The sequence below is a fragment of the Athene cunicularia genome, assembly GCF_003259725.1.
Source record: "Athene cunicularia isolate RWA chromosome 24 unlocalized genomic scaffold, athCun1 chr24_part1, whole genome shotgun sequence".
NCBI lineage: Eukaryota > Metazoa > Chordata > Aves > Strigiformes > Strigidae > Athene > Athene cunicularia.
In genome coordinates, this window is record NW_020799132.1 from 1,616,664 (window position 1) to 1,636,991 (window position 20,328).

The 20,328-nt window shown below is 41.9% G+C and overlaps 1 protein-coding gene across 3 annotated transcripts in view; it reads right to left on the reverse strand.

Moving 5' to 3' along the window:
* The window catches only part of ARHGAP32 (Rho GTPase activating protein 32), a 209,296-nt gene that overhangs the window by 155,789 nt on the left and 33,179 nt on the right, over positions 1–20,328 (reverse strand). For all 3 annotated transcript variants that reach the window (XM_026863752.1, XM_026863750.1, XM_026863749.1), the window contains exon 2: positions 83–191. In XM_026863752.1, coding sequence (XP_026719553.1) covers positions 83–190 — 108 coding nt within the window. In that variant the 5' untranslated portion in view covers position 191. The remainder of the gene's footprint in view (positions 1–82; positions 192–20,328) is intronic.

Here is a 20,328-nt window from a genome sequence, read left to right on the forward strand (position 1 = left end):
TCAATGCATAGCTAGAATATAAGAATAGGTTGTTCAGAACCAAAAATATAACGGACGTAGAAAACGCAACAAGGTGTTTTACCATAGCGCTGAGAGTCTCCTCCCAATCTGGCCTCTCTCTGGGATGGATGCTTCTCTGAAGCTCTGGCACAAAGTCATCTTCTTCTGTATGTACAGAGGACTTCATCATTCTGGAAAGGAGGACAGAGAGGTTTGATAGGCATTGACAATTTCTAGGTGATCTTACATACAGTCTGTTTTGGTGCTTAGTTATGAGGCTCACAGGACAATATAATTGCTTTTATAAATCCAGAAATCTTACAGACTTCTAAGCTTCTCTTACTTCCTCATTATACAAGCAGGACAAGAGTGTAAATCTGGTGGAGAGAAAACTGCACTTCCTAACCAATCAATGGGTAATTTTGTTTAATCACTGCATAATTTGCAAGTCTTAAAACACAGAAAAACATGGAGGACTAATTTCCAGTCCATTTAACAAGAAGCTGCTTCTATTGCCCAGGCAAACAACATTAGCCTTAGAAGAAGAAATACTCACATTTCATTCCTTAGTTGCCACTGCCTGTTTTGCCTAAGATGGAGATAGCAGTTTCCGTATCTCAGCTGAACTCACATGCCAAGGGCTGAGCCAGCAGCTCGCATAGTTCTTACAGATCCTATCTGAAGAGTGAGCGCCTTCAACGGCCCCAACTCAGCAGGGATGTGCTCAGATCAGCCCCGTTTTATCGAGGTTAACTTTTCTTCAGATAAGGAGCCTGATTTCAAATACCCTATGAAGTATAATTCAGGCCTGCACAGAGATCAGAGACTCAAAATCAAAATTTAAAGTATTCCTAAAAGCTCCTCAGCCTAATCTCCTGACAGCTCTGCTGTTACAGCCAGAGAGTCGTTACACATTGCACTTGCACATCCTACAAACGTGCCTTTGTGGGGACTATGGCACAGACCTGAAGTACCAAAGACCTGTTGAAAAGTCTGGTATTAACCATTCTGGTTTCATTAAGTAGGAGATTCAGGCAGGGTTTTACTTCATTAATAGATGACGATTTATTTAGGGTGACCATTCCAATTACCAACAGTGAATACACGCGGACAGAAAAGCAGGGCTGGTTTTGCTAAATGTTAATTATGCTGATTTATGTATTGTTTGACTAAAACAAGCATGGTGAAAGGCATTTAAGAAAACTCCTTTGCTTCAGACCAAGATCTGAAGTTCTGAAACCCCTGCATGCTGTTTGCCACCAGGACACAAGCAGCTGGGCCAAAGCATTTAACTCTCCTTTGTACTCTACATGAGGGTTAAGAATGCAGTAATTAACACTCACAGTAATAGCGTGGCTGGGTTACAAAATTATATCCCATATAATTTTATACCTAGCTTTGTGATCACATTTCTGCTCTAGTAAAACACACATCCCAGGGAATATGGGCCTCAAAACCAAAAGTAATAATGCCTCAGGCTAATGCTGCTAAATGGTTCCATGTGCCATCCTCACCAAAAACATCACCAGCCAAAAGTAGCCTGTCCCTAATAAGGAAAAAAAAAAACAAAAACACAAAACCAAAAATCCAAACGCCTACATGGTGAAAAAGGTATATACCTGAAAAAAAATCTGCATGAAAATACCATGATTTAGAACGTAGAGGTGCAATGCCAGCTCAGAGGGGAGACTCTTATCTTGAACACATACGTGTTCAAAAATTTCATTTTTGAAAACCTGCAAATTTGTTGCTCAGACTGGTGGCTCTTTCATTTCTCCTTTTTTGCATATCAAGAGTGAGATTTGGCCTGTTTCTCACAACCCCAGCTCCACCACAAGAAAAGTTTGCCACTTATTTTAACTGAAAGTAAAAGTTGAAACCTGCCAGTTGCAGAGAAAACCAGATTGTGCCAAAAAAAACCCAAGAGATAAGCTAAAAAAAAAAATTGTATTTTTTTAAAATCAACCTGATGATTTTGTAAAAGGCCCAGTAAGGCTTTCCTCGGGATTTCTAGATGTGTGGGTTTGGCAATACTGCATTAATGAAAAGATTCCAAACAAACCATCCCACGGCAGCTTTAGGCTGATGCCATCACACAGCACTGGACAGCATTTAGTCTACTACCATCAGAGGACAGAATTCAAGGAAGGGTAACATGATCAAGACCCACCTTTCTACACCACTGCTAAAACAAACAGCTCCCCAAAATGCACACGTTCTCAGTTTAAAGCCTTGAAATCAACGAGAGTGAATTTACATCTTTATCAGGCCTTGGGATTACAAATGAATTTACCACACAGCTTCTCAGGCTTATGGCAATTCCTCCTGGATTTCTCATCAGAACGGTGGCTTCCTCTCAAGAAGCAAACTTTCTGAATGTCTAAAACATCGCCAGTAACAGAGGGACACAACTTCTCCTGCCATTAGGTAAGTAACATTCACAAGACTTGACTATGCTCTCTTCAAAACTACTGACCTCCCTTCACACAAAGTCCCTGACTGGCCATTTCGGCATTACTTCCTAGAAAATCTACCACACAGAACCTACAAAACAAGAAAGGGCAGAGATCAGTAATGAAAATGATAACACAGATGTACACAAACATGGTGTATGTATTACACACCTCTATGCTTTGCATGGTTACAGTGAACATTATTTCAGTTACTCCTGGGAAGATGCCTCAAATACCAGTCTTGGCTGTGGGGGTAAGACTGAGTGCAGAGAAGAATTAAGTTCTATTTTGAAATAACATTGGGAATCAGGCCCACGTTCTGGGTCTCTACCCTCACAGTGGACAAACAGGGATGTCACAGCACCCAGTCCTTTCTACCAGACTCCAATCTCTTTACTCATATTGCCTATTTAATCAGGTAACGTCGATAAAACTCCATGATAAACTCTTCCCAAACCCTTCCCACTGAGATCTTGAAACACAGACCTATTATCCTTCCGATTGAAGGTGTTCTGGACTTTTACTGCAAGTAAGAAAAGCTCTGCATGTAAAATCGTGTATTTAAAAAGTCAGTTCTTTGAGCATTTGCCAGGCTTGTTTAAGAGAATATTCTGCTACTGATGGAAATGAAATACTTCATCACAGCACCACAAAAACAATGGAACTGATACTGAAGATTTTCTCTTTAACACAATTATAAACACTTGATAATCATCTGTGAACCCTTATTAATCTTTAACAGTAACTATTCCATGCATCTGAAACAAGAGACCAAGGAAGGCTGAAGATGCTACAGGTAATATTAGTCCTTTATATATTAAGTCTAGTGGCTTCTTCCTCCCTATCCCTGATCTGCATGAAGGAAAAGAACTTCTGTGAATTAGCAGCAATGCAATACAGGCAGGAGAAGGGCCAGAAAGGGGGAAGAAGAAGAAGATCACAGCTACTCCAGATACTCTTGCTGTTCCAACAGACTCGACAGGAACTCTGTTCTCAAGGACGACACAGAGAATGAAATTAAAGCTCAGGGTCCCTGGGAAACGGGGTCATGAAAAGACACACAGGACTGGGATCCACCTGCAATAACACTTGTAAGCATTATTTCTTCATAAACCCTCAACTCATCTTCTGGACCTTCAGCAGGAACTCAGCCATTCCTTTTCAAAGGTGCAGTCCTGTATTTTGTTGGGAGCCCCATTATAAGCCCCCAGATGGGAAACTGATGACAGTGTAACTGGGAAAGAGCCACGCTGGGGGCAGTCACTGGGAGGAACATCAAAGCAAACGTCCTCTGGGCATGCAAAACCTTAGAGCCACACAGCTGGAGGAAGGAGCTTTCCTAGCAGCCAGACACTGGGATTTTTCCTGGCCTCACCCCAAGACAAGCTTGGAATATTTTATATGGGTATAATCATATGCACACATTTTTATACACACGTGACATTATTTTAATTTACAGAGCAAATAGCACAACAGGCATATGTCTGATTCACCACACATGTCAAGCTGTAGCAAGACTATCTTTCTGTCATAGATTCTTTTTCACAGGAGGGGAAAATTCCTACAGTCCCACTAGCACTCACACAAAACACTGACACATCTATTTTGCAAACATTAAAGGTGAAACAAATTAAAGAAGCTGCTCTGTTCTATAAAGCCAACGTTTAGCTATTTCACGGGAGTTGTAAACGACTGAAAATTCCCTACAAAATTTCATGCTATCCATAAGAACAGAAATACAATTTTACTTAAAATGCCACTTCAACTGCTTAGCAACTCTGAATGGCCTTCAAATGAGATCTGACACCATTATATTCATAAAAGTTCGGGCTGTATGGAAGCCATTAAGCAATCTCTCTTCAGATGAATGAATCCTTCTTCATTGTAAATTGAGAACCAAATGTACTGGAACAAATGTTTACAGGACATTTCACAAAAGGCACAGCCCACATTCACACCCAGTCTTGAAAGTTCTCGGGTAGGTTAAGTTGATGAATTGCAAAGTCTGAGCTTGTACATTTGAACAGGATACAACTGTATCAAGAAAACATCTAGTGCCCTTTTCCATGTTCTCGAGCGCAATTTGCTGGTGCCATCGGTTATGGTATCTCCATATCTGCTTAACAGGAGTTAAAACATTTTGGTGCTGTTCCCCTGAGCGGGCTCCCCTAGAGTCCTGTGTTACTAAGCGTTAAGTCCCACCTACACACACTAAAGGAGAGTATTGCAACACCTCACAAGACAGAAGCACCTAGAGGAGGCAAGCACAGGTGCTTTACAGGACATGCAAATCAATATTCAGCTCCATGTCCATGAACATTACTGCTGCTTTCTGTTTGTGCTGTTGCAAATATTAAATACTACTTCAGCTAGACAATACCTTTCCCTGTGGGTTTGAAGGAGTCCCACATACACAAATTTGATGTTTCCACGCTTCCGTTTGCACAAGAGAGAAAGAATCATAAAAAGCAAGTTTGTGGAAAGAGCTCCCCAAAGTAAACAGGGGAGGAAAAAAGGACAGAAACTTTTAAAATATTGCAGAATTCCTACAAGAACGTCTGCCCCCCTTATTTAGGATCTTCGGCACGTACCGTGTCCCACTGGTAGACCACAGCGGTAGGAGTAACACAATTGTCACGGACTTTGATGTCATCTAGATGCTGATGACACGCAGATTAAGAGCTCTCCTCTGGGAGGACATGAGGGTGGTGACAAATTACTTTCAGAGGTGCCTGATGGTTTGAAAGCCACGTGCTAGCATGGAAGCATGAAGCGTTTTGAATGTCAGACACCTCGTATCAGATAGTTAATTGTCTGCTTGACAGATACTCCTTTTGGACTGGCTATATATTTTTTAAATCAAATGCCAAGAGTGATCTTCAGGTTGTGCTCCCCCATGGGGACATCGGGCATTTCAGCTTTCCTTGATGCTTCTCCCCCAAATGACTTTTATTTCTGACCTCAATTTAGGAGGTGTGAGCTGATGATAACTGATTTATTAGTTTATTTATTAGTTATTAAAATGCCGTTGTTGAGCCTGGAGATTTCTCAGCCAACGTAAAAGCACATCTCTACCCTACAGAACCAATGATTTGAGAGAATTTAGAGCTCCACAGAAAGCGATGTTTTCCGAGATATAAATTCTACCCAAAAAGTCAAATTTAAATAAGGCCTGTGCTGACACAAAACTATACTGAAAACCAATGAGCTTCAAACACTATCTGATTAAAAAATGGTGTTTACGACGCTCAAATAATTCGTACAAAAGGCCAAAATTAAACAGCCTTTACCAGGACACGAAAAAGGAACTATGAATCAAGCTTTGCACTTCTTGCAAGTGCAATGTGCAGGGATCTGTACATCCACTTGGCTCATCTTCCTCGCGCCTAGCAACCATGTTTGTCCTCCATAAGCACTCCTCACTTTGCCACTTAACAGATACTGCTCAAGGAGGAGGAGAACGGCAGAGATAGACAGCAATCAAACCAGAACTGAGACACAGCACTGCAAGTCCAAGAGTCAGAAGCAGTGGTGCTTGGCACCATCGTAAGAATGAGCAAAATATTTTCTAGACAAGTGAGATCTGGTTTTACTTTTGGCTTCAGGACTTCACTACAGGTGATCCACAGCACAGAAACATCAAACTAATGTTGAGCATATTAACCCTTCAAGGCAGAGCTTAACAGCCTGGATGCAGCATCCCTGTCTCTCCCACTGTAATCAAGCAGAGAGTTTCCAGGATTCAATCCGATAACTCTCAATCACTGCACGGAAAGGTAAGTCAATAGTGAATCAACAGAGACACACCTTGAAAACTCTCCTTTAGAGGGTTTAAAAATAACTTGATCAAGATGAGTAGTCACAATGCTACAAAGAAAAAAGTATGTAAAGAACTGGGGAAGTCACCCTACAACATGACAGTGGAATTAAGACAACTCTTCACATTGTATGGGTTGCCCCTTATCACCACAAGGAAAGGGAGAAAAACTAGGAAACAAGAACTGAGATTTGGTCCAAAGTTGGAAAGAAGTTGGCATCAAGTGAGAAACACTGATAAAAAAAAAAAAAAAAAAAAAAAAAAAAGAAAAAGCTATGTCACAAGAGAGATGGAGAAAAAAACAAAATTCACATACCCTCCCCCAATCCAGTTTTCCAAGTAAACTCTGTGTCCATGAAATTAAAACTAATACAGCAGAAAGGAAGAAAATAATCATGCAATATGGAAAGCAGAGATAGCTCAAGAGCCTCAGGAAAAATGAAACAAGAGATGGGAATTGAAGGCTGACAGTGCTGACCTGAATGAGGATTTAATTTCCCATGGTTTAAATCAGCTTTGTCAACACCTTACTGATTACATTACATCCATCTGTATTACATAAAACAAGATTTCTGAAGTCCCTCTCAAGGATCATACAATGTGAAGATAGAAAAGACCTACAAGGTCAGTTTAAAGCACACCTCATAAATAAACAAGTGGTAAATGGATTGTATTTAATCCTTGACCACAAAATGAAAACCTGGCATAACTAAATGGTTTACTGTGATTGATTCTACAAAGTTGAAAGCTGTAATTGCTACTTTTGATGGAAGTTCATAGTCAGGGAGACAAAATTCAATTGTTTGGGAAGCCACCACTCAAGAAAAAAATTAATAGAATAACAGTATATTATAATAAGAGAATATTTTTAAAATCATTTGAATGATACTGATTCAAATATCAGTAAGCACAAACCAAAATAAATTTCTCTGAAATACTCTATGCACTACCTGTGCTAATAAGGATGTATTTATTGCCTAGCTTTAAAAGTTTGGCTCAGATTTTCAACAGCATATCTGTGAGGGTCTGAGAACTACTAGTATGGGTGAGCAGAATTTGAAAAATTAAAAAAACAACCAACTTATTTGGGGCGACGCAGCTACTTAGTAAATATGCATCCTTCAAGGAATGTCATGCTTCACAGGCAGATTTGTCCATGTGCCCAGCTATAGAAGGCGAGAAATGAGAATAGAGGTCTTGACAGGATAATCATTATCACAAAGACAGATTAATTCAATTTTAGTGATCGTGATTGTTTTCAAAAATGAATTATGTAAGTTACAGCCACAAACATAGTTTTAAAATATTTTACAGTATCAGAATTTCTAGTTTTTCCCATTTTCAAATTCAAAATTCCGTCTGGTAAAACCAGACCTGCACCCAGGGAAGCTGAGCTAGAGACCACCACTGTACTACGATAGAGTCGCAGGAATCGCGTGATCCCTAACACAACTATTGATATTCAACACTAGAAGGCAATTTGAAAGGTCACAAAAAGCCACTTCAAGCATATTTTTAGTTCTGGGGTTTCTATTCCTATAAAATTTTTTTTTTGAAGAAAAAAAAAAAATCACATTCCCACTTGATGTGTAGCACCACCTGTTAAATTAGATTCTCAGTTGTCTGTCAGAAGAAAAACCTCTTTCCCCAAGAAAGAAAAAAACCCTTTTTTTTTTTCACATTACACTTAAGAATACTTAAGAATATATGACATTTAAAAAAATAAAATTAAAGATAGGAAGTTTTAAATAAAGATCTTTTTTAAATCAACAATATCACTTGATTATTTTTTTAAATGCCAGGGTGGACATGTTAGCCCTTCCACTGTTAATATACCTCTACAGATGGAAGCAGAGAAGGCCAATAGTACTGCAGAGATTAATTAACATCTTGGTTTCTTGCCCTGTTCCAACTCCCTGGGCCTGCGTTAATACAAGCTCTGATACAGTCAGACAGTTAAGCTATCTTTGCTCAAGGGTTTAACCGAGTTTTCAGACTTCAAAATATACGTCTCATTTATTAATTTGCAAGAATATTTAAACCACATTTTCTGAGCTGCCAAAGAAGAGTTCCATGAACAAGATCAGATCACCTGGAATTTAAAATCTGTGGGCAAACAGGCAAGTCTGGGTAGGACAGTTCCCATTTTAGCAAAAAGATATCTTCAGGTACAACCGGCAGCCTTTCTTGTCTGGGTAATTATCTTTTATTTTTTTCCCTGACGGGCTTCTCTGTACCCCCCCGGGGAGCACACGCTGTACATCACACAACCCCTCCTAACCCTCAAGAGCCCGCAGTGAAGACGTCCTCGCTCGGCCCCACCTGGGCTGGCTGGCAGGTGACCCACTCTCTACCATAGTTTTGGCACCTTCATTTACTGCTTTTTGTCTCACCCGGTTGTGTTTTGTGTCTCAACTCAGTAACACCCATCTCAAACTACACAAGTACATACAGAGATGTGTACTTCATGCTTTGGAAGGGATTGGAACACGTACCCAAGAGCTTTGTTGAACTGGGCTGTAATAATTTGCATTCAAGGTTTTGCATAACTGGAATTTCTTTAAACACCTTATGAAAAGAATAAGTTCTTGGAATATTCAGCTTTTACAAGGTCTGAGACATGTTCTTAGTTATTAAAAAGCTTTATAAAAATAATCACAGAATCCTCATGCTTCTGCATACATAAATTACTGAACAAACCTGCTCTTTTGTTTGGCAACACATAAAAGACATTGTTTTAGTAGGTGCTTGGCATTTTCTTTCAGAAGAACAGTGACAGTCAGTATAAAAAAAAAAAAGTCCTCAGGAACAGGTTTCTCTTATCACTTTTGCCCAGTGTAAGAAAAGAAATTAGAGAAATCACTGAACAATCAGAATCACTGAGCCCTGGCTTGAGTTTCTCTTGTTTGATTCAGAAACAAATATAAAAGTCTTAAAGAAAATTGCCTCCAGGGAAAAAGGGTACTAACCTCTCATTTACAATTAATAAATTGCTAAAAGCAGCTCTAAAGTTTGAACATAGGAGAGAGATGGGAAAGGATGGCTGCTCCTGCCTTTCCTGTTCTTCTGAGAAGTCTAAACTTGGGCACTATCAATAAAAAAAACTATTGTGGGCCAGTGGCAGGAGCACGTCCAGCCTTTGCGTGTCTCTCCCTCCCACCGGCCATGGTCTGAAAGATCCACGCTCCAACCCTGGTGTAACAGGGCTCAGGCCCCTGCCGCTCACTTTCCTCATCCAAACGCCAGCGAGACAGGTACCACCTCACCAAGCTCTGAGTCAAAACCTGTTCCCTGCACTTTCTTTGCAATCTCCATTTTCTTGCTGGTCTTGTTAAGATTATGCTTTCTTCTGGGTCAGCTCTTCATCTCGTGTCTTCCTCACTGCCCAGCAAAAGCAGTTCCAATCTTCACTGGAGTCTTCAAATATTACCATAACACAAAGCAGTAATAAAACCCATCTGTTCACAGCTAATCCAAATGAAGCAAAGATCTAAGCATACCCCAAAATTGTAAAGAATGACTTAAACCTCGATCCAAGGACATTCATCTGGACTGAATTCTTGCTTGTTTGTAGTTCAGTGCCAATGCAAAGCCATGGCAAATTTAATCTTGCCTCATAGAACCATATACTGGAAAAATGATGCTTTCAGCACATGGAATGATCAAGTGCAATCAACTAATCAGTTACAATTAGCCTCACATGCTGTTAAGTGACAACTGTTCATAACATGAAACAACATTTAAAACTTGTCCAGTCAGCTAGCTGCTTAGCAGGGAAATCCTTTCTCTAACTAAAACATTTATACAAAGCCAGTCACCTACCTCGAGTTACACTTTCTGTCTACCCAGTACTGCCAAAACGACCGTACGTCCTGCTCTGCGCAGCGTGGCTACGGTGCGCTCTGGAAAAAGCCAGGGAAAAAAAACAGCCAAGGTAGACTTGCTAGTGAATACTCACAAGGAAAAGAATGGAAATGACCTCTAGGGCACCAGAACATGATTAGCTGAACAAGTAATAAAAGATAAGCATAAGCAAATAAAGAGTACGTTCAGCTACTCTGACTTAAATGACTGGTGGCCTTCGCATCATATTTACAACAGCACTCCTACTACCTCTGCTACTATCATTCCATTTTAGTGGTATCAACAGCAAATAGGAGGCTGCTCAGTCCTTTCCACATCTAGAAATCACTACTAATATGTTTCACTACTATTACTCCTGCTGGATTGTTCCTGACCTGCTAAATAGAATTAAACAGAGGCCTACAACTACAGTAAGTCAGACAGCTTTACCCCCCAGGTGGGGGTCATATGGGCATCATATGTGCAAAGCCATACCGTAATTATTTCTTGACAGCAGAGAGACGTGTATCTCTCTGACGTGACAAACAGGTCATTCTGAGGCTAACACAATACTGGAAAAGAAACGCACTACCCAGGACAAATCTGCCTAGGCCACCGTCTGTTACTCGTATTTCTGATGCATGAGATGAGCAAATGGAAGTGGCAGCAGAGCAGTAAGAAAGATGTAAGGGTGAGAAGTGGAAGCAGTACCTGAGCGCTGGATGCAGACCAGAAAAAAGATGCTCTAGGGGTCAAAATGTCTCATGGGAGTTCAGAGTACACTTCCATTCTTACCTCGCACAGAACCAATGCCTGCACTACACAAAGACCCAGTGTTGACACCATCTTTAACAATCAAAAAACATTTATGTCGCTCTTTCGGGATAATTTGCAATTGTTAAATATCTTTTTCAGTGAACAATAAAAAACCCAACATAGAAGAAGGGGACCATTGATTTCCCTTGCCTTGAGTTCTCAAGGATACAGCTGCAACCACTACTCTCCAATAATTTTTACCTTCAACACCCACACATGTGGTTTTGGTACAGCAGCATTCGAGTTGGCATGCATGTCTGCTGTGAATGGAAACCCTGCTGCTAGGTTTCCTGCTGCCACAGAGATGAATAGAGAAAGAACAATTAGCCAAGGCTTCAGCCTAATTTAGATTTATTTTTCTTTTTGGAGGAGAGGCTGAGAGATGGCACATTGTAAAACAAAAACACTAACTGTAAAGGCTACTCAAAGGAGCACAATACTGAAATACCACACATAACCTATATTATAAGGACTCTGATAACAAGCACTATTGTCTAGTGACCCCAATTATGCTAAATGCTGTACTTGGATATGCCAGGTGACTATAAAACGTCAAGGCAAGGATGATCTACATCAAAGCAGACATGAGGTGAGCAAAGAGAGCACCTCCATCCAGCTCAAGTAACTTGTCCGGTATTTCAGAGGAAGACTGAGCCTGAGGTAGGAAATAACTTCAGGCTTTAACTTCATAACTTCCTAACTAAATATCTTCATACTAACTAAATAACTTCATACTTCCTAGCTAAATATCTAAATTCCTAAATAACTTCATACTTCCTAACCACAAAGACCGTTCACAGTAGCACAGCTTTTATCCTAAGGCATGTAAATACCAGACACCTTATCAGGACCTGGAGGGGAGAAGAAAAAAAAAAAAATATGCAGGGAAAACACCACCCTCTTGTGCAGACTAGCAGATCATGCACTCTCTGCTCACATCCCATCCTAGCCACAAAATGTTTTAGCCTGATGTAGAAGAGCCCAGCCCAGCTTACCAACAGCTCATTATGGCACTCGCAGAGAATACAGTTGCACAGGCTCAGGAGAGTGTGGACGTCTGCTGTTTCCCCATCTGTGGCTCTGACCACTAAGGTTTTATGCAATACCTCCTCTTCTCCTTTCCCCATTACCTTCTGAACTTCTTTTTTTGAAAGAGAGGGAGGAAGAGAAAGCAATAAGCTATGTACAGAAAGACTTCCTAGGACCACTAAACACTGGTACTGGGCTGCAGAGATCAGTATTAGGAAAGTGCTTACTCAGCACAGCTTCAAGACAGCACTTTGATCCAGCGATGAGGTTTCCATAACCACCTAAGCAGCCATGCCACGCATCTGCAGTTTCCCAAAGGGGCAGCTCCCCATCTCTCCCCAGCTATCTGATGACATAGCTTCCCCATGCCAGCAGAGGTGCTTGCCCATCTCTACAGACACTGCCCTGGAGGAAAAATAAATATATTTTAAGAAGGACTAGCTTTCCACTGGATCAGCACCAAAGCACAGGGCTACAGGAGCTCCCGTTGGCCTAATGGAGGTGGCAGGGGTGACAACGCCTCATCAGCTACAGCATCGCTTTAGCTCACCCACACTGGGGTGCAGTTTCACAAAGAGGGGATGAGCAAGATCAACACGCTCCTCAGAGCCCTTCTTTTGACACTGGCCACCTCCCGTCCTGAGAAGCCTCACGTGGGCTTTTACATACCCCGTCCTGATGCGTACGTGTGTCTCCTCATACTGAGGGAAGAGAATTTGGACATTCATTTGAGCTCTGCAAATGCTGGAGCTGAGAACCCGAGGTTGTAAGGGTGCTGCAAAGCTTCAGCATGCAATGTCACCCAAACCCTTTGGGAATGCCAGACATCAGGAAAAAGAATAGTTCTGTTGCGTGTTGTCTCTTCTAATTAATTGAGGGGGAAGCATCTGAAACTTTCTGGGGAAAAAAAAGAGGTCATGGGTGGTTTTCTTTAATTTGAAAAGCAAACTATGAGCAATACAACATAAACATTACAGAAACAACTGCAACTGAGAAGGACATTTTAAAATTTAAAAAGTGTCAGCATGGAATTTTCACCCTTTTAAAACAAAATGTATTAATCGCACTGCTTCATAATTTTGTAGTTTTAGATAACCTCTTCAATTTTATATCAGGCAGGCCAAGAAAGTCCCTGAAACACCAACCCAGTTTTAAAGGCAGAAGGAAGGAGGAACAAAGAAAGGAAAAAAGTGAACGTGTTCATAGACAAGTCAAGATTAAAAAGATATTCAAAGAAAAAAAGGAGACCCTTCTAATGCATTATACAGGATGAAAAATGGAAAAGGTGTTTAATTTCCTAAGCAGATGCCAGCAGTGGAATGTATGAAAAAGCACAAGCAAACAAGGTTTTCTGTCCCCCCAGTTTTGACATCTGCATTCACCAGCTGCCTCTGTGTAGGGAAAATGAATAATTTTTAAATGTTAACATTATGACAGGAATAACAGCTTACTGCGCACTGGACAAATTCTGCCATTAGTACATGCCTCACTCACCCTGATCACAGAGATACACCATGGGACCATCTGAAAGGGGTTCCGCTGTGCCGAAGTGCTTGAAATGAGTGCAGTTATATTAAATGTAGAAGGAAAGAAGAAAGGTACGTGACAAAACGATTCAAGACTCCAGGAAGCAAGCCACACAAATGACTGTTGAGTTGTGCAATGACTCAGCAGGAAAAAAAATTTAAAAAAAATATAGCAGCAGATAGGAAAGTCTTTTCCCTAAGAAATGACAGCTATCATAAAAAAATAAGTAAAATAAAGAGAAACAAGATGAGTTCCCAGCCTGGAATTCTGCCTAGTCCCATAAGCTCTGCGCATGAAGTTGTTTCTCCTAATCAGCCATTCTTTATTACCCTTTGCAGCACACCTGAGCAAGCAGAGAACCAGGAAACTGAGCTGGCGTTAACCCCTGCTTCACCACCAGCCCAGCCTAGGCAGGCTGATAATGGGCTTTGACTGGTGAGCCACACGACAGGAAGGAAGAGCCAGGCCAGAGTCAAATAAACCCATCGCAGATAGAAAATGCAGGGCTGGGGAACGCAGCCCAAACTCAGGAAGGGGCAGGAGAGTCACCCCCCGCCTCCTGGCCTGTCAAAGCCAACAAACATGGTCAGGACAGAAAGATGACACCATATTTCTGCACCTCCTTTGTTGTTCTCCGGAGAAACTAGCATGAAATTTAAGCTCCCATTTTACTTGCATAACTTCACAGGACAGCTCTCCCATGTCTGCTGAGGCTCAAGAGCTCTCCCCGAAATGGTGAGATTAAATGTAATCTGTTACACGTAGATAACGTAGTCCCACCAGATGGATGAGACAAGTCAAGCTGTGCAGATTTCACTGCTCAGTTTGAACACGTTCTCACACTCGCTCTCTCCTTTGCAAACCTTTATGCAGAGAGCTTTTCAAGAACATTTAATCCTCTACCCTCCTGAAGTGCTACTGTCCCTTCAGTTTGGAACCCAGCTGCAGGAGAAACACCGAGGCATTCACAGGGAGCCGCCTGGCTTGAACTACCCGGTAAAGTTCAGTGAAATTTAAGCAGATGCTTACGTGCTTTGCAAGGCTGGGGTAGAAAAAAAAATAAAATAAATATCAGGTAACCGTAATTCCTTTCCATCATTCTTCACTTGCAAAGCCAATCACTTGAAAAATACCATGCCTTATCGCTTCCTTCTCCTCTGCCTTTAAAATCACTCCTGGCGTGGTTCCACCGGTATAAATTCTACACAGTATCTCTGCCACCATTTTGCTTATGCATCAGGGTAATAAAAGATGAGAGGATGCCAACACCTTCTCTATGCAACAGAATATATCTGTATAACTATGTTGGCTCAAGCGGGGAGCTACAAAGTCAGAGGGGAGGGGCGAAAGCGGCAGAAAATCTGACTAGGGCAGTTCAACAGATAACAAGACTGATTTTCTAAATGCTTTCCTTTGCCATCATACCACCCTTTATGGCTAACACAAGACACTGTCCATTCCCACTATTGAGAAAATTGAACCCTGCAAGGCAAGGAAAGCTGGGGCTTGATGGCTAGCACATGAATACACAGAGATTTGTATAGTCGGATGGCTGGCAATGAGGGATCAAGATGGCCCCTGGACTGCTGTGTCAAAATAAGTTACAGTTAAAACTGGGAAGTCATAGTGAGGAGAATCACAACATCTGCAACATCGTCCTGACACCTGTGTCAACACTCCCTGCTCCCCAGCGCCCTGGGCAGAATTCTTATAATTCAAGGGGTTGGGAGGGGAAGCGAATAAACAAGGACAGTCCTGCTGAAAGTTACACACAGCCACTAAATCTATCCCGGTTCAAAAGACCAACAGGAATAAAAGAATATTTTTGCCCTGAAGTAGTTTTTATACTTGAGCCACATAGCTCTTCACAATTAAGTCAAAATGCTCCTGTAAAATTGCTATTTTTGTTAGCCTTGTTTAAAAAGTGGTGTAAATAATTCACAAGGAGACTCAGCACTGGCTGAGTCAGGGAAGCCTGGAATAAAACCCAAGAGTCCTGGCTGCCTCCTTCCCTTCACAACAGCCTTCTGTCCATAAACCGTGACCACGGACAACACACTAACTTCACGCTGACACCCTGTTTGCACACACAACACCAAAGAACACCATTTCTCCTCACCAGACACTCCCTCCACAATGATGCACACTGTGGGGAGAAGTTGTTACTGGGAAGAGATCGCTGCTGGACTTCTGCCTCACAGGCAGCACAGCATACAGCATATTAACTGGGGTTTTTTCAGTATGACTAAGGTAACACTTCATTCTAGTTCGTATTGCATCACATCAGAAGCTAAAATACCTCACTGCAACCTTTAATTGTCCTGACTCATGCTGTCAGTAATAAAATGTCCTCTTAGGAAAATAAATAGACAAATAAAACCTTAATGATTTGCTAAAATACCTACCAGTGAAAGCACCCTATCAGATTATTTTTAAGGCATTAAAAGGAATTGCAGGTGCAACATCCTAACCTAAAAGGACAGGTGATGAACAGACTTAGAGCTTTTTCAGTATGACCAATAGAAAAGAAAGTGTGGATCAGCTTTTAAAGCATTTGTCTCAAGCACCCAAAGGGTAGTCTGGAAAATGAAAGCATTTCTATTACGCTGGCACTTGTGCAGAAAGGCAGGATAATGAAGTGACCGGGCTATTAGCCTTCCCAGAGAAATGAGATATTGTTGAAACCAGTGCACATTAATTTCAGTGCCCAAGAAAACGGCAGTAAACAGTGCTCTTAAAGCTTTTTTCCCCCCTTCTCAGTAATCATGATGATTTTAGAACTGACACCTGTGAAAAAGACTTTTTAGTGCATAATGAATAACTCTGCAAAAACAGAAGGCTGTGAAAGAATAGGCTAAGAAATAAGAAGGTAAGAATATAGCAAATAGAGGAATAAAATTCTATGATATAATACGAATTCCAGGAAACAGAGCAGCCTCACAGACCGCAATTCCAAAAGGCTCCCGTTGAGGATTGGGCTTGCAGAGCAGCCAAACAGCTAACCAGATGTCCTGGAAAGCTGGTCACCCACTCCTCGCTCCTCACATCACCTCCTCACTATTGGAATGCTCAGAAATTTCATCTTGTCGTCAGGCCAGGGAAGACCCCATTGCAACGAAAACGAGACCATAACCATCGGTAAATCTCCTAACCAAAGAAGAAAAACACCTAGTAGGAGAGAAGGAAAGATGAAGAGTCTGAAACGGAAGAAAAATGGAGTAAAAATAGCACTAAACTACCAGCTTGACAGAAAAGCTGAGGCCCCTGAGGAGCACGGTTTCAGGGCCTGTTTGCAGATAGTGCTGAGGCTTCAGAAACCCAAACTACAGAACACGACGTGAGGAATTACCCTACGTCGGCCGTGCCTCGCAGGGCAGGCTGCGCATCAGCCCCCGCTCCTCGGTGGCCAGGCGCCCGCAGCCCCCCGCGCTCTGCAGCACAGCCGTCTCCTCCTTTGGCCAAAGTACCCCGCTCGCCCCAGGCCCAAGCCACCTCCAGCTCCGTGTGACCTTTTCACAGCAGCTTTGGCAACCAAAGGCCTGACCTGAACCGCAAGTAACCTGGAATTAGGCTTCAGAGCCATTTCTAAGTGGGCATGGATCTCCTATTGCCACTTACTGTGCTTTAGAAATCTTTCTGTCTGACCGAGGAGCTGAATCTCTCATTTCATGAGAAGGTTCATTTTTCTGAGCCAGGCTCCTCTCCCCATCCTCACACAGATGAGGCTGGTAGCATCCCAAAGGGTTGACTTGGATATCTGCATCTCCCTCCCCTCTCTGATTTCGTCCCCAGCCTGAAGCCCACGGGCAGTTCACAGAGTGAGCCGCCATTCCAGGTCAGCTCAATCCAGAGCTCCTTCCCTCCTCTGTAGGTTTTTCCTTCCCAGAGACAAATCAGCTCATTGAAATGCTTTTTGAAAACTTTGGAAATTATTTTCTGAAAAATATTCTTTCCTTGCTTGGAAAAACATTTGCGATAGATACCCAAGTTGTTCTTTATGTCAAACAGAACATTTAAAGAATCAGCTGCTTTGTTCTTATCTCTGAAATACATCAAATTCATCAGGTAATCAGCCAAAAGATTTTTACATTTAATGTAAGACTTCACAACATGTTTTGCAAGAAAACTCTTGGCGCTCATTTCCATGAGTCTGAGATCCTCATACTTCACTACAAAAGCCTTTGAAGCAAAATCTACATGGTCTCCAAACTATAATAGTAACCTCTCTTAGTCTGCCGTGCTTTATTTTTCATGTAGTAAATGAACAGGCAACACCATCCAAACCCGATGCCTCCCATTATGTTATGGAAAACCTACAGGAGAGCACATAGTTAGTCAAAACCAACCCCTTCTCTTCTTGGATGGAGATTGATATCTTTTATTCCCATTATATAATTAAAGCTTTCAGCATACTCTTGTTTTATTGTAAACGCAGCAGTAATTAAATATGTTCTCTAAAAATTACATCATTTTGTTTCCCAGCACGTGCAAACGCATCTAATGAACTGCTAGAATAGAAGATTTCCTACCACACAAAATGTGTTTGCGCATGAAACTTCCTGCTAGGCCACACTCACACCATGACAACACTTCCCACTTTTCGGTTGCCGTAAACAGCGAGCACCAATCGTTTACACAGAGAGCAACGCAGTCAGAAATAGTGACGGAGAACACAGAACCAACCCCTTCCTCAGATTCTGTCTTATTTTCCACCAGCATGATGCCACATGCTCTCAGAGAGCTGGTCAGGCTCAATTTCCCTTTATCACTCTCAAGATGCCTTCGTAGGTAGTAAAAAGCATCATTTTTATTAAGTTCTGAGGTTGATGACAGTAGCAAAAGGTATTCCTTGAGGTGCACTTTTTTTCTTCCTGTCCTGCTTGTACATACCATCAGAAAATGTCAAATGTTAATGAGTACTGTTTCTCTGATTTCACTAATTTAAACAGTGTTTTAGAAGAGCTGGGAAAGAGGAATGTTTGGGCCAGATTTAGGAAAGGATGTTTGAGACAAAGCAGTAGGCGTACGAGTAACGTATTTATGAAATCAGCAGAAGCAAGTATACCTCACCTAGTCAGAGGTTACACCTGCACTTATTCTAATGCACCATATATTCAACTTACTGGCTACTAGCTTCCTTTGAATTCCTAACACATATTTTTCCAAAGACTGTTCTATCACAATTTTTATGAAATACACATGGCAAGGTAAAGTCATTACCAGGAGCAAGCATTTACCAAGTAGTAAGAAATACCTACAGCTTCTAGTTCAATATTTCCCCTCTTTAATCAGCACTGAAGCTGATGAAAGTTATTTCCAAAACCAGTATTTCTCGTTTGCTACCTGTGCTGCACACATGACTGTACTGCCTACTGATCAGCATTTCCATAACCCGATGAGTGATAATAAAACACCTTTACAACCCCACACAAATGCAGCTGACAGAGGAACTCTACTGCCAGGAACCTCAGCGCTGGGGCTGGAGCTCCCCACGCATGACTTGGCAGCCGAAGGGAGTGGAACATCAGGAAAGAGCCCATCGGCACTCGGCGAAGGAGGGACAGTGACACTAACTCGCGTTGTGCTGATCACTGGTGCGGTGCCCGGCGGTCACATTCACCCACTGCCCCGGAGTTTTCAACGCCGTGACCCTGCCAGTACCTTTTTTCCTTCTCCTATGCCTGGCACTCTCTTCCCGCTGGTGCAGTGAGCCACGGGAGCAGCACCGCGTTACTGCAATCTCTCGCCTTTCATTAAGATGACGGGGCCTAAATAAATCTATTCTCCAGAAAGTCACATCTGGTGCATTAACCTGGGGCCCCCTGACTACAATGCAGCTCTGAGTCAGTACTATTTAGTAACCAGCCTGTTTTCTTTAACTTTTTGACTCATTTTAGAAAAACGTGTGCTGGAACACTATGTATCCTGCAGCTTTACTGCATGCTTGTCTTTGCAGTTTTACTGCATCCTATTGTCTCGTAGAGGTCCTAGTGTTTTCAAACGGGCAGGCGCAGACAATAGCATCCCCGAGTATGACATGCTTGATGTCTCTTTTAGGCCAAACAGTCAAACAACCACCATTTTTTTTCAAGCAGGTAACACCAGAGTAAGTTGCCAGAGATGTACTGTCCTCAAAACTCCACGCAATACCACATTGCACATTTTATCTATAGTTGCACAAGTCCTTTTGTTCCAGTAAGTAGCAGTCTGAAGGTCTTTCCTATGAGTCTTTCAATTTCTGTGCATCCAGACTCCCTGATCACATTTTTTTCCTTAGCGGGCACCAAGAAAACTTTGTGTATGCACATGAGAATAGGCCAAAAAAAGTTTCCTTCTGTTCTTCTATGAGCCGCTGGGGATTTGTCAAAAATTTTCCCCATACAGAGGCACATCGTGATTCAAAAGGAGGCCAGGTACTAATTAAAAAGCCTGTGTGGGCATCAGCTGGTGTTCAACAACTTTTTTACATCTCAATGGGTATTTGTTACCAACGCCATATCCTATGTCGATATATTGTTAGCTGTAATCAGATACAGAATCTCATTTGCAAAGTCTGCTGCATCAGTGAGATCAGCACCTTGTCCTCCCCTTGTTGCTGTGGAGCTGGAGTTCATGAGATGCATTACGTACTCTGAAGTCTAAGAGGTATTTCAATGTGATATACAAAAATAATTTAAACATGTACACATGTGTTGCTGTCATTTCCCTGTAGGAGACGAAGAACAACTTTACAAGGCAGAGAGCACTTCCTGAGCACATCTTCCAGTACCCAAAACTCCACCTTTACCCAGCGAGAAGGGAAGATGAAGTCAGCAGCTTATCTGCATATATTGATAAAGCCCC